The sequence below is a fragment of the Alosa pseudoharengus genome, unplaced genomic scaffold, assembly GCF_046254945.1.
Source record: "Alosa pseudoharengus isolate Yale_2024_CS ecotype anadromous, Long Island Sound unplaced genomic scaffold, YU_APseudo_1.1 YU_APseudo_1.1_scf_19, whole genome shotgun sequence".
NCBI lineage: Eukaryota > Metazoa > Chordata > Actinopteri > Clupeiformes > Clupeidae > Alosa > Alosa pseudoharengus.
Window position 1 is genome coordinate 14844860 of NW_027468657.1, and position 16704 is coordinate 14861563.

A 16704-nucleotide genomic window follows, 5' to 3' on the forward strand; every position below is an offset into this window, starting at 1 on the left:
ACCAATCTTGCTCCAGCAGCGAGATCACAACAGATGATTGGCAAGATGTCTTCACAGCACACCACATGATTGGCTCAATGTATTTTACAACACACCACATGATTGGCTCAATGTATTCACATGTCGACGTTTTGCCGCGGAAGGGTTGTGATATGTGTAGACATATGATGTGTAGACAACTGCCATATTGGTGTTACAAACTAACCCCATGCATTACTATGGAGGATTTTTTGAGTGCTATATCTCCTCATTAGAAAGTCTTTGGTAAAACTGGTTGTTCTGGTACCCCCCCCCCCCCCCAAAAAAAAAGTAACTAAGTAACTTTTACTTAAGTACATTTTAAATGAACTACTTTTTACTTTTACTTGAGTACATTTTCAGATCGGTATTTTAACTTGTACTTGAGTAATATTTCATCAAGGTATTGGTACTTTTACTTGAGTACAATATTTTCGTACTTTTTCCACCTCTGTTAATTTGTTCCCCATCCTCTGTGCTTAAATAAAAACATTTAATTTTGTGGAACTCTGTCTCCGTCTCATGCCTGAACCTGTGAGCCTCTTGAGTCTTTTGATTAACAGAAACCTGTTCCCTGGTTTTGATACTAGGGTGGCGTAGTCAGCTACTTCTTGCCAGTTCTTGGTAACGCCCCACATAGAAAATGGAGGAAAGGATACAGTTGACGGATGGCATCAAATACAAGGGGATTAAGGGAGCAGAAGCAGCCATTGAAAACACATTCCCACTGTTACATAGTACAGAGCTATAACACACATACACCCCCCCCCCCCCCGTGTACTCCACCCCAGTTATCTCTGGTAATTGCTGGCTCTCTTCCTCCTGGCACTTTTCTTTCTTGTCCCGCCCCTGGCCCCACTGAACCCACCCCCACTACCAACACACAGTGCACAGTGTTGGAGATTTATTTTCCTGCTGATATGCACCTGGCATGACTGGAGAGAGTCACTATCTACGAGAGTTTGGCCATCTGTCCTCGTTAGCCTCCTCTCACCCATGACCTTCGACCTCGTTGGGCCCCTTCCAACCTGCTGCACTGTTGCCGTGCCACCATGGACTATGACGAGGTCACCTCCTTTCTTGGAGAATGGGGAGCATTCCAGAAAGCCATGTTCCTACTGCTAAGCCTGAGCACGGTGCCCAACGGCTATGCCGGCATGGCAATGGTCTTCCTGGCCGACACACCGGACCATCACTGCCAGCTGCCACACCTCGACACCAGCTGGCAACAGCACAATCTGAGTTTGAGTCCGTCACTGCCCCTGGAGGAGCGGGCAGGGGGACAATGGGCTCTCGGCAGGTGCCAGCGCTACAGGCGGGCAAACAGCACGGGGACAGGGTTCAGCAATAGCACGGAGGGCTGTCTGGACGGATGGCACTTTGACAGAAAGCAGTATGAGTCCACCATCGTGACTGAGGTGAGGAGAACAGGGTCTGTTTACTTTCTCCCTGTCCTGGGATCACATCATCCTGTTTATTGGCAAATGAACAACTGCTGAGATTGATTGTAAACTGGTACATTGCAACAACTTAGTGAATTACTCATAGACTGCCAGGAGTATTGCCAGATGATTTATTAAAGCTAGGCAACAATTAGTTGATTTAGCTGCAAGGTGCTGTGTGTGGTAATAATTAACCCAGCCACTGTTTACACATCACACAAAGCTTACAGCTTTCAGTCTTTTTCACTTTGTCAAATATTTGACATTTACATCTAAATGTTAAGAGAAATATATACATTTTAACAAAACATCTTTGGTTTGGCATGGAACAACTGAACATAACTGTCACGTTTTCATGCTCAACATCATGATGTTATGTTTTCTCCCTGTGAGGAGTGGAGCTTTTATGCTTGTGTTTTGATGTCATGTACAGTAACTTAATGTTTGGCCACAAACAGTAGTCTTCAGTCGTAGCTGAAAAGGCAAGTCTTTTTTAGCATGTCCCAGTTTTTAATTGGATGATCGTTCAGACTCAAAAATGTGTATGCTTCTGTTCATGACACTCAGAGAGAGAGAGATGTCTATGTGTGTTATGGTGCTTTGTGGGTGTGTGGTGTTTTTGTGAAATGCAAAACATGAGGTTACTTCATGTGGCCTCTGTTCCTGATTTACAGTGGAGCCTTGTGTGTGGGGATTCCTGGAAGGTTCCATTCAGCCTGTCTGTGTTTTTCATGGGTGTTCTGAGCGGCTCCTTTGTGTCCGGTCAGATCTCCGACAGGTACTGGAACTTACAGAGGAAGAGATTTTCTCTCAAATGTTTTTTTTTTTTTTTTATCTGGTTAAATTTAGGAATCAATATAAGAATATTGTGTTGCCAGGGCACAGATAAGGGGCTTTTCCAACATGTTGTTATTTTTAGTCCATGTTATTCTGGTCATTTGTATCCTTCTAAGCTATAGGGTAATAGTCTTAGTGTATAAATAAAGGGTCAGAGGTGTTAGTAAATATATAGAAGGCATATTTGGTATCACTGGAACCGTAATTTTATGTTGATAGATCTTCACAATTGTACAATTGTGAGTGGGTCTGGAAAAGGTTCATTGACCTACGACATCCAGCAGGGGTGCAGTGAAATTAAACTTAAATTGGTGCATTAAACTCTCACCAAATCGTTTCAAAATGTAGCAATCTTGCAAAACGAAGGTTTTAAATACAGTTGTTTACTCAATTCCAAAGAAATACACATCCATGCCAGATTAGCGATTGTATTTGCGTGTTTTTTTTCACAATCCAGAATGTCATCAGTCAACCAACTCCTGGCTGAACAGGTATTTCTGCTTAGAATGAATTAAGTACATTTCACAACCCCTTTGAAAACTGGCATGACTTGCAGTTTCTGAAGCAAATGCAGTTTCTGAAGCAAAACAGGAACTTTGGAATGTAGTTCGTTCATTCTGGGCAGAAATAGCTGTTCATAGGTCCCAGAATTTAGTTGACTATAGCCAAAGTCCTTTTAGGCAAGTCCCTCCACTCGGCGGCCATATAGCAATGCTTTTTGGGCACTCATCGGGCATCCTATTCAGCAGAAATGCGCGTGTGCAAGGCTTCACGACACCAATCTTGCTCCAGCAGCGAGTTCACAACACATGATTGGGAAGATGTCTTCATAACACACCATATGATTGGCTCAATGTATTCACATGTCGACGTTTTGCCGAGGAAGGGGTGGGATATGTGTAGACAACGGCCATATTGGCGTTACAAACTAGCCCCATGCATTTCTATAGACAATTTTTTAAAGTGCTGTGTCTCCTCATTAGAAAATCTCTGCTATAGCGCAGATGTGCAGCACTTGGTTCTGCAACTAAATATTAGTTCAGTGATTTAAAGTGAGGTTAAAATGCAGTTTATAACTGTTTGAGTTTGAAGAGAAAAGTTGCAACACTGCTATTTCTAAGCAGTTTCTAAGCTTTCTAAGCTATTTCTAAATTCCTCTTCTTTGTACTCTATTCCTGTAAAAATAATGCAGACTTACATTTGAAATATGGAAATTGAAAACAATTTTGCACTTTCTTCACTTTTTTATCACACTGTTATTTATGTGAACACTGATCTGTGGGCTAAACATTTGGCAATAAGCCTATTTATTTGAACACTGAACTAGGCTTGACGTTTGGCAATAAGCCTAGGTTGTGTTGTGGGATATTTCAGGCTACTCATGTCATTTAGCAGGCGAAATCAGCTTTGCTCTTTGTTGACATCAAACATGAGGTGGAGCACCCGAGTTTTCCCGGCTATAATTACACTTTGGCACTTTTTCTTTTCTCATGCCTAGTGCGCGTAGCATGTCAATCAAGACCATACATAAACAAATTTTATTGTTGTAATATTGAATGATTTTACGACTAAGCCGTGGAAAAATGTACGTACAGGACTAGGCCTGCTGGCGCCAATGCACAATGTTATGAATGAAATGTGCTGTTTTGGAGGCAATTATTCGTAGTTACTTGATTTTGATTTTATTTAATTTAATGACCACACAGCCAGGCTGGTGGAATTTGTTCTCAGTACAGCTTTTTGGTACAGGTTCCAATATTACATTAAACATATGGTATATATACATATACATACAGTACAGTGCAGATAGACACATTAATACATCATACATAAGGGTCATACTTAGTCCACAATTCCCAGCGTTCAGAGACTTGAGAGAAAGTGGAATAGAACATTATGCCCAATATTCCAATATGTGGTTTAATGTTCTGCATTTCTCATTAGTGGGTCACTTTGATACTAAAAGTATGATTCTATGTAATGACTGTATGATATCTGTACTGTCCCTGTGTATATCTGTGTGTGACTGTATTTAGAGATAAGCGGGAATATTATGACTTTGCAGTGTTTCACTGTTCTGCATGGCTGCGTCAGTAGCTATCTGCTCCGGATTGCCAGGTTGCCACTAATCAGGGTCTGATTCAGTGTAGTCCACGTGAGATGGGATGACCGCCATCTCCCGTCAGCCTTGAATGCTGTGATCTTCATTTGTAAAGCATTATTCCTACATTAATTCTTATCTTTAAATCATGTGTAAAGTCATAAATGGTTTGTTTATAGTAAACACGCACATCTATATTATACTTATGAATTAATTGCTGTAACAGGACTGGGCAGAGTGTAGTGAATAAAGAGCAGGGCATGCAGTAACCCAAAAAGTTGGGGGTTCAAGTCCTGGCTTCCACCATTGTGGCCTTGCCCTTTAATTTCATTGATATGTGTAAGTCGCTTTGGATGAAACTGTCTGCTAAATGAATAAATGCAAATGTAACCTTTACAACTCATTTGTAAATGTGTTGCAAGGCATAAAAAGTCCTCACTTTAGATGAGCTCTATCATTAACTAACCACTTGTAACTCCTGAGTTAATCATGAATTATAGTATTAGGAATTGGTTTATAAAACATGTATCCACACCCTAACTTATCATTAGTACATGTGTATGTAACAACAGTTAAATAATGGAAATATTACTTCACCAACAAAATATAATTGCATAATTTATTAAGTATTAACAACAATTTATGAACATATTTTAGATATATCTTATTTACTATGAACAAACCATTTATAAATGTGTGTACAAATGCTTTACTAATGAGAAATGTATGAGTAATACTTTACAAATGATGAACAAACCATTTGCTAATAGTTTACTAATGCTTAACAAATGATGAATTGTGTGTAGTTATTATAGTTCCAAATTACTTTAACTGTAGCCTATGTTAAAGAGCTCTCTCACCAATCTGAGTTTAAAAATGGTCAATAATGGGAACCGCATAACCTCGCAAATCACAACCTCCTAGCCTCGTCTTTGTTGCTTTCATGATTTCCTTTTAAAAATGTATTAAAAGGAGATACACAATGACAAGCTAGCTGGAAACTGCCACTCTCTTTGTCTCCCTCCTGTGCGCACAAGATGTGTTCCCAATTAAGTGGACTGAGTAAAGTTAGATCTACGAGGTGGAGATTGAGAGAACCCAAAACCCAAGCCGTGGATGTGGGCATGGGAGAGCAGTGCTCAACCACTTCCCCCGCCCACATTTTCTATGATAAGCGGTTCAAGTCAAATTATACGTAGGCTGGAATAATAATAATATAAAAAGTAGAAGAAGCCACCGAACAACAATAATAATCAGTAATTAGGCAAAAATGGTTTACGCTAATCACAATAAGCTAATGTGAGTATGGCTGTGTTCAATGAAGCTCACAGTATTTCAGTGACAGCTATTGCTGAAGTGTCACCCCTCGTGTGAAGACATAGACAGGTAAAGACAAGCAACTTTACCTGTGCAAATTCACCTGTGCAAGTTTATCTGTGCAAGTTCATAGAGCAAAGGGCACCGACAAAGGCAACCAGTATTGTCTCTATGCCAATCCTTAACAGAAACAAATGGCAAATATCTCAATATGACAATGACAAATGAATGGTCAGGTCAGGTGTGTTTGAATTCCCTTCCAGCATCCCCATTTTACATTCCACAGTGGGGAGAAGATCACCTCGTCTAATTAACAAATATATTTCCTTATTAGCAGCATACTTGAGGTTGAAGATATTTAAGCACATCAAGTCACAGGAACTTCAACATATAGTATAGTTTTATGATTCTCTTGTTCAGTTCTGCAATGGACTTGAATTGGCAACCTCAGGCACAGATAATTGTAAAAAAAAACACACATATGATTTTGGCCTATTGAGTATAATGTGGCTCATTGAAAGCTCTGTCAGTCGCTTGGGATAAAAGCGTCAACTAAATGACTAGATGTAACACAAATTCTGACCGCACTACATGAACTTGCATAGTACTATTTGGTATCACATGGGCCAAATTGTATACATTATTTATTTACATTATCACCTCACAAAACCCATATTTACTGGCCATTTTTATTTATATCAAGAGTGACCACATGTGACCTTGACCTTTGACCCCACAATATTGAGTACCTTATAAGTTCATCAGGCCCTTATAGTCGTTAAGTATGCCAAGTTTGATGAAGGTCCTTCAACATGGCTTTGGAGATTTTGGAAAATATTGTAATGGCCTATTGTTTTAATGGGGTCCATTGAAAGCTCTGTCATTTTTTTTCTTTTTTTTTCTTGTTGTAGGCACCTGATATTCTTAATCCACATAAAAAAGATAGTTCCAATGATACTAAAAATGCATTTGTCATATTTACTTCCACTTTCAACCCTAATTCACTCTGACTTGGCTATACAGAAGCTGGGATGCTGCTCACTTTTGATTTGACCAATTTTTCATTAAGTATAAGATTTTATTTATTCTTTACATCAAAAGGCTTATTTGTAAGTATTATATATCTAAGTATTTAAGGGCACTGATTAAAAATGCCTGATTATTACACAGATGTCTCTTGGACTGGTTTACTTTGACTCCTGAAAAATGGGAGCAAAATTGTTGTGTGTATATTTGTGTCCAGGACAGAAATAAAAGCAACATGCTTTCCTAGTTACCAACACTGACAAGAGGTGAGATGATATGCCACTAGGTACATCATGAAGTCAACTCTTAGTTTGATCCATGCATCATTATACATTTGAAAAACCATGAATTCCTCCCATGGTGTGAGTTCTTCTTCCTGTGTGTGCAGATTTGGACGAAAGGTGACCCTGTTCGTTACCATGGCGGTGCAGACAGTCTTCAGTCTCGTGCAGGTGTTCTCTGTCAGCTGGGTGATGTTCTGCATCCTCTTCTACCTCGTTGGTCTTGGCCAGATCTCCAACTACGTCGCTGCCTTCGTCTTAGGTGCAGAATCAAAGTATATCACTGTTTCTGTTATATCAGTAGGGCTCTCTGTTATGTCTGGAGAGATCACGTGAATGACCAAAAGCACATGTTTTAGCATGCAGGCATGCCAAGCATGGGGATTCAGTCCCTATTAAGCATTGACTGTTCCCTGCTATCTGACCTTGTGGATGAAAATAGCACACAGGCAAAAATGGCACACAGTGACTACATGTACTTTTAACCCTCCAATACAGAAAAAGATCCTATTGTGTGTTGTAATTCACATTTCCACATTGTATCCTCAATGGTGGTTTTCAGTAGAAGTACCATTATGACGCTGGATTATAACTGACCTCAAACAGCTCTCAGGGGGATGTGATAGAGACTAGCTACTAGACTAATATACTGACTGTTGTTTGCTTTGGGTCTACAACAATGCTACCCCATAAATCTCTGCTGCTCTAATGAACCCGTAGGCTCAGAGTTGCTGGGGAAGTCATCGCGGGTGACCTTCTCCACTCTGGGGGTGTGTGTGTTTTATGCACTGGGGTACGCTGTGCTCCCGCTCTGTGCATACTTCATCAGAAGCTGGAGAGTGCTACTGGCTGTTCTGTCATTACCTGGGCTGCTGTACATCCCCCTCTGGTGGTAAGACAGTGTCATTGCATGCATGGATAGGAATGTGAACGGTGTCATCAGAGGCTAGATTGAGAAGAAAGCAAGGATAAGGCGAAAAACTCAAATGTTTGTAACTGAAAATGCTAGATAAATATCACATGACAGTGTTATTCTATAATTTATCTGCAAGACTTATTGATTCACATAATTTTTAGTCTTCTAAAAGAAGTTTGATGGCATGGTAGACTATAACACAAAAATACACACATACACACACACACACACACACACACACTCTCTCTTCCCATGCCTTGCTTTGTGACAGGCTGATTCCTGAGTCCCCGCGTTGGCTGCTGGCTCAAGGTCGCATTGAAGAGGCAGAGGCCATTGTCCGAGCTGCAGCCAGGAAGAATGGAGTGACCGCACCAGCACTCATATTCAAAGATCATGAGCTGCAAGGGGTGAGAAATGTCTATTCCCTTTACATCACACCTACTGGCACTCATTGCTATTATTGAAAACTTGCAGTACACGTAAGGCACACATTTTATCAGTAGGTACACTGCCAGACAATAACATACAATAACCTCATTGTCAGAGTCAAAATAATAAAATGAAAGTTGCTCTCCCAAGAATGTTTTAGGTAAATGTGTGTCACGTGTACGGTGTGCATTATAGCTACTTATGGGAAACTAATTTGTAAATGCTTAATCCCACAGACTAATGACCATTCACATGATGTACGATACACATACATGGACCTGGTCAGAACCTCCAAGATGAGGAATGTAACATTCCTGCATGCTGTCGTTTGGTATGCCTGAAAAGAATGGCTCAAATGTTGCATAGTTGAGTGGCTAGAATGTACCATGTAATGTTCCTATGTAAAATGGCTAAAATGTTTCAATGCTTAGTTGAAAGACCACAATGATGGTTTGTCCTAGAATCTGACAGTTTTGGGCTGGTATAGCAGACTGTTGGTTACAGTAAATGTGCCAGACTTAGGCTCACCAAAAAATGCTTTGATGCAGGTTATGGAATTTTTTTTGTGTCGATACCACTTTCATTATATTCTCCATTTTGTTATTTGTAAATAGGAAAGTGTTATTTTCTTAATTTTTTAAATCAATCCTTTAATTAAACTTACACAGCCATCATTATCATGTTTTTCTCCGCTCTAATTACATTCAGGTTCATCATCACCATCAGCTACTTTGGCCTGTCCTTGAATACCCCGAACATGAATGGAGACCCCTACCTTAACTGCTTCCTCTCCGCATTGGTGGAGATTGTGGCCTACGTCGTAGCATGGCTCCTCCTTAAGCTGGTGCCCCGGAGAGCCGTCGTCACAGTCCCGATGCTCATGGGAGGCCTGGTGCTGTGTCTTATCCACTTTGTGCCTCAGGGTAAGTTGGTGGCTGACAGTGAGTTACAGTAGAAGTATTACAGACAGTATCTGCATCTATGTACAAAATATACTAGTCTGTTTTAACGCTGGGGCACCTCTGTCCTCCCACAGATTACACAGGGGGGGAATTCTCCCATTTGTGCGTAAATCCCGTGCACTTCAGTTACGCACCTCTGTGTAATGCGTATTCTCCCATCCTTGCTTCTGTCACACCCACAGCGCATAAGTTTGAAATCAAGGCGGCCTTATAAAAAAGAGGCGTGATTTATTTAAAATAGAGCCAGATCCACCACCTTGTTAATTTTGGCTGATATGAAAACGTGGAACGTGGACTTTCTCATTGACCTTCTGAATGACATTTAAATACAGAAAGAACACAAACCAGTCTTTGATTTTGAAAACGTAAGCATGGTGAACTGAATAGCAAAGGCCAACAGTAAAATGGTGTCATCACATAGCCTAACCAAAAATGTTACTTTTGCTTTGAGGTTTGTTGAGTCAAGATGTGCTTGAGGTGTGTAGATCCATAATTTAAAAACTCACTGTTGAGAAAGAAAGTTTCAATGGCAGCCTGCCGCTTCTCATAATACGTTCCACAAGCACAGTTAAGCTAGCTGGTATACATGTGCAAATGTATGGATGACTTCGGTCAAATTGGAAAGAAATGGACAGATCCGAACAAAGTAGGCTCTGGGATTATGATTATAACACATCAAGTTTAAACTGAAGATGCACAGTTGGTAAACTGTAATATCCAAAGTGGGTGATTATAACGGGATTTTCACTATTTAACAATGTAACCTCATGGATAAGGTAATGTCACCGTTTTCCCCCATTACAGTGTGACACTGTAATGGGGGAAAACATGAAGCTGTATTAGCATATTAAGCATCAAAATTGATACTGTAATGTTAATTTGTAACGTTCTGTGTAAACTACATGTATTTAGAACTAGGTCTACTGCCGACATTGAGCAATATGCTGTTTCACCTTGTAGTGGCGCTCGACCATACAGTCCTCCGGAGCACCTACCTGGAAAAGTGCTTAAGCCATGGCAGAATATGCGCAAGATTTGCATACATAAGAAGCGCGCAGAGTGAAATGTGCGTATAGTTACAAACTTTCTTTGACTTACACACATGGGAGAATTCCCCCCAAAATGTTTATTATGGTCTGGAGAGACTCTCTGTTTAAAGGAACCGTATGTAAGAAATGTATTTCAATTAATCATAAAATGGCCCTGATATGTCACTAGACATTAAGAAATCATATTCATTTCAAATACTTATATCTCTGACAACAGTAGTCCGGCCAGGATATTCTCATTTAAAAAGTGAAGTTGCAGCCCTCAACTGATGTTGATGTTGTCATGTTGTGTTTTGGCCTGATGCGCCACCCTCCACCTATCTACTAATCACGAAGTCAGTAGTGTTTCGGCATCCGGGTTGCCAGCTCTGCCAGTCAGAGGGGAGGGCGAGGGGATACACCGCTCTACAGTAGTTTGAAAGTGATTGTAGTACGAGTTTTGGCCACAATCTTATATACGGTACCTTTAAGCTTGGTATGTTGAAAATGAGCTTTGAACTACTTAATCAGCCATTTTCAAATCTGCATCAAAAACTCTGCAGACTTTCCTAGGCCTACTGCATAAAAAAATAATGCATGACACCTTTTCTGACTTCTGATATGGCCATAGAAAACCACAGAAAGACTGATAACCAATCTGCACCTCATAATCTACTAATCAGTCAATTGTTTCCATTAATTGCAATAGAGAACATTTACTGTGGTGTCTTTGCTTCTGACCTTCATTTGTCCTGTCAACTCTACTCTCCGTAGATTACAGTGTGTTGAGCGTGGTTCTGGCCATGGCTGCTAAGTTTGGCGTCACGGCTGCCTTGTCAGTGCTGTACATTTCGGCTGCGGAGACGTTCCCCACAGTGGTGCGAGCGATGGGCATAGGGATCTGCTCTATGGCCTCCAAGACTGGGAGCACCATTGCTCCCTTTTTCCCTTTCTTAGGTGAGTAGTGCCCAGGGCAGACCTCACCTCACGTCATCTCCGTCATGGTCGCTATCAAATTCTTGGGCAGCCATCTTGGGCAGTTATCGGCCAGGGCCAGCTATTTGCCTATTCAAGTGAATGGGGAGACATACTAACCTGACTCTCGCCAGATGAATTTAGTTCCGCCTAGCTTCACTCATCCAGGGGTCATGCACCTATTCATGACAACAGCATTACATAATGCAATACCAGATTCCCTTCTTCCTATTGTCATCTCCCATAAGGCAGTGTGGCATCAACATGAGTTTGAAGCCGTTATTGTGTTTCTACATTTTGTTTCTTCAGGTGCTATTCACATTGCAAGAGACTACTCGACAAAAGAATGTTCATATAATTCAGCGTTTACAGGCGAAAGAGCCAATGGCAACACAAAATGACAAAGTTAAAATAATTGTAACTTTTGAGATGACAAACGATGAACAGCAAGCGAAGCGCTGGCCAATTTAACGTTTAAAGGTGTTGGTCTTACAGGTCCACCCTCATGACTCAAGGCACAGATAGCTGGGCTAACCACAGGGATAAAAGTGATGGACACCTCCTACTAGCAGCATGTCTGCATGAGGCGTTAGAAGGAAAGTGAAAACATTTAAAAATGCAGTTAGAAAGTCTGACAGATTGAGGGGACTTTTTTTTTGCAACTCTGTTTACAAAATGCAACTCTCATTTACAAAAATGTTTACAATTCTCATGCCCCTCCCCCACTACCACCGAGCACCCTCTCATCGAGTTTGTGCTCGTCAGTGCGCACCAGACTGTGATTGACAGTCAGATCTCACACACCCCTGCTCTGATTGGACCAGAAGAACCGGGAGCTGTGGATTTTTGCAAAACAAATAACAGGCTCTAGGTGGTTTTTTCTAAAACCGGCTGATTTATGTTGTTCTGTCGGAGCATAGTGTAGGTTTCATATGATCAAAAAATCTGGCCAACTGCAGCTTTAACTGCTGGTAAATATGGTGTGTGTGTGTGTGCGTGTGTTTGTGAATAGCATTTTTAGAGCAAAAGGTCCGCTGTTTCCATCTCTTAGTCTCTCATTCTGTAGACGAGCTGGGTTTGCACAAACCCAGGTGTTAAAACTTGTTCTCGCTGTCCAGGGTGAAATGCAATATTTCCGTTTGTTACAGTTCCCTCTCAGGGATACGACCTAAGACAAACTCAGACGGTAACCTGATCCGTGCAAAAGACATAAACCAGGTGCATATTTTACCTGTAGCCAGAAGTACTGAATTGGCCCCATGCCTAGTGCCTGGGAGGTATCCGTTTTTATGGCCCATTTCAATCAGCTCACGCACATATTTCAGATTTATAGATGATATATACATCTGACGGATTTACTAGATATTGTGTCCAAATCAGGAGGTACTCTATTAACTTTTATCACTGTCTACATCATTGCACACCATCTGTCTTAACAAGACTTATCTGAAAGTACCAAGTGTCACATTTTAACCCAGCATTGTTACCTAAAGTGACAAGAGATGAAAGATGAGAGCCTTACGTTGGTTCACATCATATTATTGCCTCTGGGTAGTGTCCAAAATTGAAGCACGCGACGGAGGCTACCCTCTCGAGTTACTGTCTGACCTCTCGACTTGCACACATCAGAGAGTGCTGTGGTGTTGACTGAGGACACCTGAGACACCTCTGGAGTGGGCAAAGGAATTCCTCTGTGTGTGTTTGTGTGTGTGTCTGTGTGTGTGGGCAAAGCAGTTCCTCTATGTGTGTGTGTGTGTGTGTGTGTGTGGGCGAAGGAGTTCCTCTGTATGTGTGTGTGTGTGGGTGAAGGAGTTCCTCCATGTTGGGGTTCTGTGCTGTATAAGTCAGTCAGAAGACAGGGAGTTATGCTGTGTGTAAACTCCTGTCTCTACTGCCCGGGCAAAAGTAGGAAACAGACATATACACTGTTACGGCCGGCTCGTTCACAGACCGCAACATACAGAGAGACAGACAACAACATTCAAATAGATTTTTTATTAAGGTTAAGCAAATAATTTGTAATAATAGCCTACCAAACATAAGGGGAAAACGAGTGTTGCCGTGCGTGTATGCGTGAAAGCAGTGTCAGCATCAGCATGTAAGATGGCTAGATGGAAGACAAAGAAAGCTACAGATAAAAGCGTCCACACTGAACAACGATAAACAAAGTCTGTCCTTGTGTTAATGAATGTGATGGCTAAAATGTGATGGGTTCTGATTGGCTATTAGCTTTTTATCATTCTCAAAATCGCTCTGAAAGTGATCCTGAACAATATCGTTCTTCATGTCATTATTTGTATAGTTTATGTGTGACCGTCGTCATTCATATATAAACAAGAACAATATATTTGTTATTAGTTATTATGACCGCCGCGCAGCGAAGCGGCGGTCATATAGGTTTAGTCAGATTTTTTTTTTTTTTTTTTTTTTTTTTTTCTTTTTCGCATGCCCAAATTTCTGTCAATGAGTCCCGGGACACTGAAAGACCGGGGTAGACGAAACTTGGTGGGCATGTAACCCCATATGGATAGCATGGAACCATCTTTTTTCGTTTTGATCTGTAGCCCCCCCGCTGGACTGCACCCCCCGAAAGGAGGGTAGGGCAGACACAGTTTTCTGTGAATATCTCGAGAACCGTAAGGTTTAGGGGTACCATTTTTTTTTTGTAAGTTGATCTCAAGGAGCCATGTCAACCCATTCCATAACCACTCATTTCATGTATAGCGCCACCTAGTTAAACACAAAAAAGTAAAAATGAGGTGTTGTAATCGCAGGTATCTGTGACTTAACATAGTCAAGACTGCACGAAATTGGAAGAGTAGGATCATTATGACACCCTCTGAATGCACGCCAAGTTTCGTGGAATTCCGTTCATGGGGGGCCACACAATAAATTAATTTATGTTACTATACACCAACTGGCCTGTAGGTGGCCGGAGACAGTTTTCTGTGAATATCTCGAGAACCGTAGGGCCTAGGAGGTCCACCTTTTTTTTGTATGTTGATCTCAAGGGGCCATGTCAACCCATCCCATTACCACTTATTTCATGTATAGCGCCACCTAGTTAAAAATTAAAAAGCAAAAATGTAGGTGTTTTCATCACAATATCTCTGGCTAACATGGTCAAAACTGGACGAAATTGAAAGTGTAGGATCATTATGACACCCTCCGAATGCATGCCAAGTTTTGTGTACTTTTGTTCATGGGGGGCCTTACAATAAAATAATTTATGTGTACATTTAGTGACGTACACCAACAAGGATTCCCGGGACACTGAAAGACCGGGGTACAAAAAACTTGGTGGGCATGTACCCCCATATGGATAGCATGGAACCATCGTTTTTCGTTTTGATCTGTAGCCCCCCCGCTGGACTGCACCCCCCGAAAGGAGGGTAGGGCAGACACAGTTTTCTGTGAATATCTCGATAACCGTAAGGTTTAGGGGGACCATTTTTTTTTTGTAAGTTGATCTCAAGGGGCCATGTCAACCCATTCCATAACCACTCATTTCATGTATAGCGCCACCTAGTTAAACACAAAAAAGTAAAAATGAGGTGTTGTAATCGCAGGTATCTGTGACTTAACATAGTCAAGACTGCACGAAATTGGAAGAGTAGGATCATTATGACACCCTCTGAATGCACGCCAAGTTTCGTGGAATTCCGTTCATGGGGGGCCACACAATAAATTAATTTATGTTACTATACACCAACTGGCCTGTAGGTGGCCGGAGACAGTTTTCTGTGAATATCTCGAGAACCGTAGGGCCTAGGAGGTCCACCTTTTTTTTGTATGTTGATCTCAAGGGGCCATGTCAACCCATCCCATTACCACTTATTTCATGTATAGCGCCACCTAGTTAAAAATTAAAAAGCAAAAATGTAGGTGTTTTCATCACAATATCTCTGGCTGACATGGTCAAAACTGGACGAAATTGAAAGTGTAGGATCATTATGACACCCTCCGAATGCATGCCAAGTTTTGTGTACTTTCGTTCATGGGGGGCCTTACAATAAAATAATTTATGTGTACATTTAGTGACGTACACCAACAAGGATTCCCGGGACACTGAAAGACCGGGGTACACAAAACTTGGTGGGCATGTACCCCCACATGGATAGCATGGAGCCATCATTTTTCGTTTTGATCTGTAGCCCCCCCGCTGGACTGGACCCCCCGAAAGGAGGGTAGGCCAGACACAGTTCTCTGTGAATATCTTGAGAACTGTAGGGCCTAGGATGACCATTTTTTTTCCGTATATTTGCCTCCAGGGGTCATGTTAAACCATTTCATGTGCACACATGTGCACAAACAGATACACACGCACACACACACATTCACAGTAATCATGCGTATGACATATACTCACACAGTAGACATATGTACGCTTCCATGCACAGGCACATACGCAGGCACACACACAAGCACGCACACACACACACACACACACACACACACCCACACACATAACATAAACATAACACAAACAATCAAGAATTTCTCAGAATTATGAACAGGCAAGATGGAGGTGGGGTTGTATAAAATGAATTTTACATGTGAAATCTATGAACTAATCATGTTTTGGGACTTGTTGTCTAGCAGATACCAGTGAAAATTGAGTGTGGATAATGCAATTTAGTGAGACAGTTAGAATCATATAGGCCTTTCAGCGTGATTTCTTTTTGTGGAAAAAATGTGCTGGACTGGGCGGCGGTCATATTTTGTACCGCTCTGCGGTACATCTAGTTAGTTATCGTTATCGTTGAATGACCCTTACGGCTGTAGGTTTGAGCCAATTGCAAGACTGTGCCTCAGAAAGGTCATATACAGGGTCAAGGGTCAATACAGTCATGGCCAAAAATGCTTAATTTCTTCTTAAGTAGTGATAAAGTTAAAAGCAATTATCTCACGTATAGCTACATGTCTTTGGTATGTAAAGCAAAAAAGTTTTGAAAAAAGTTTGACATTGTTTATTTTACAAATATACTTTAATATGGCAAAAACAGTGTAAGACAAAAACATAGGAATATTCTGAAGTGGTCTTGTATGAGCTCTGATTTAAAAGCTGAAACATGTGGTCTTCAGAAAGCATCCTTCAAACCAGAGACGGCTGGAGCAGTTGGCTCAGGAAAAGTGGGCCAAATGACCTTTTGGCAGATAAAGTGTTTCTAAAGGCTACCCAAAATGCTGGTGTGCAGTGATAACATAGGGGCAGCCGTGGCCTACTGGTTAGCGCTTCGGACTTTGCCCTTGAGCAAGGCACCTAACCCCTCACTGCTCCCCGAGCGCCGCTGTTGTTGCAGGCAGCACACTGCGCCAGGATTAGTGTGTGCTTCACCTCACTGTGTGTTCACTGTGTGCTGAGTGTGTTT

At 41.4% G+C, this 16704-nt stretch overlaps 1 protein-coding gene across 3 annotated transcripts in view; it reads left to right on the top strand.

Moving 5' to 3' along the window:
* Positions 1–286: 286 nt before the first annotated feature.
* The window catches only part of LOC143132347 (organic cation/carnitine transporter 2-like), a 33019-nt gene continuing 16601 nt past the window's right edge, over positions 287–16704 (top strand). For 2 of the 3 annotated variants that reach the window (XM_076291791.1, XM_076291790.1), the window contains exons 1-8: positions 287–1436; positions 2135–2238; positions 7130–7284; positions 7743–7914; positions 8210–8345; positions 8604–8698; positions 9076–9290; positions 11132–11314. In XM_076291791.1, the coding sequence (XP_076147906.1) occupies positions 1071–1436; positions 2135–2238; positions 7130–7284; positions 7743–7914; positions 8210–8345; positions 8604–8698; positions 9076–9290; positions 11132–11314 (1426 nt within the window). In that variant the 5' untranslated portion in view covers positions 287–1070. The remainder of the gene's footprint in view (positions 1437–2134; positions 2239–7129; positions 7285–7742; positions 7915–8209; positions 8346–8603; positions 8699–9075; positions 9291–11131; positions 11315–16704) is intronic. The other variant, XM_076291792.1, reaches the window with a different exon arrangement.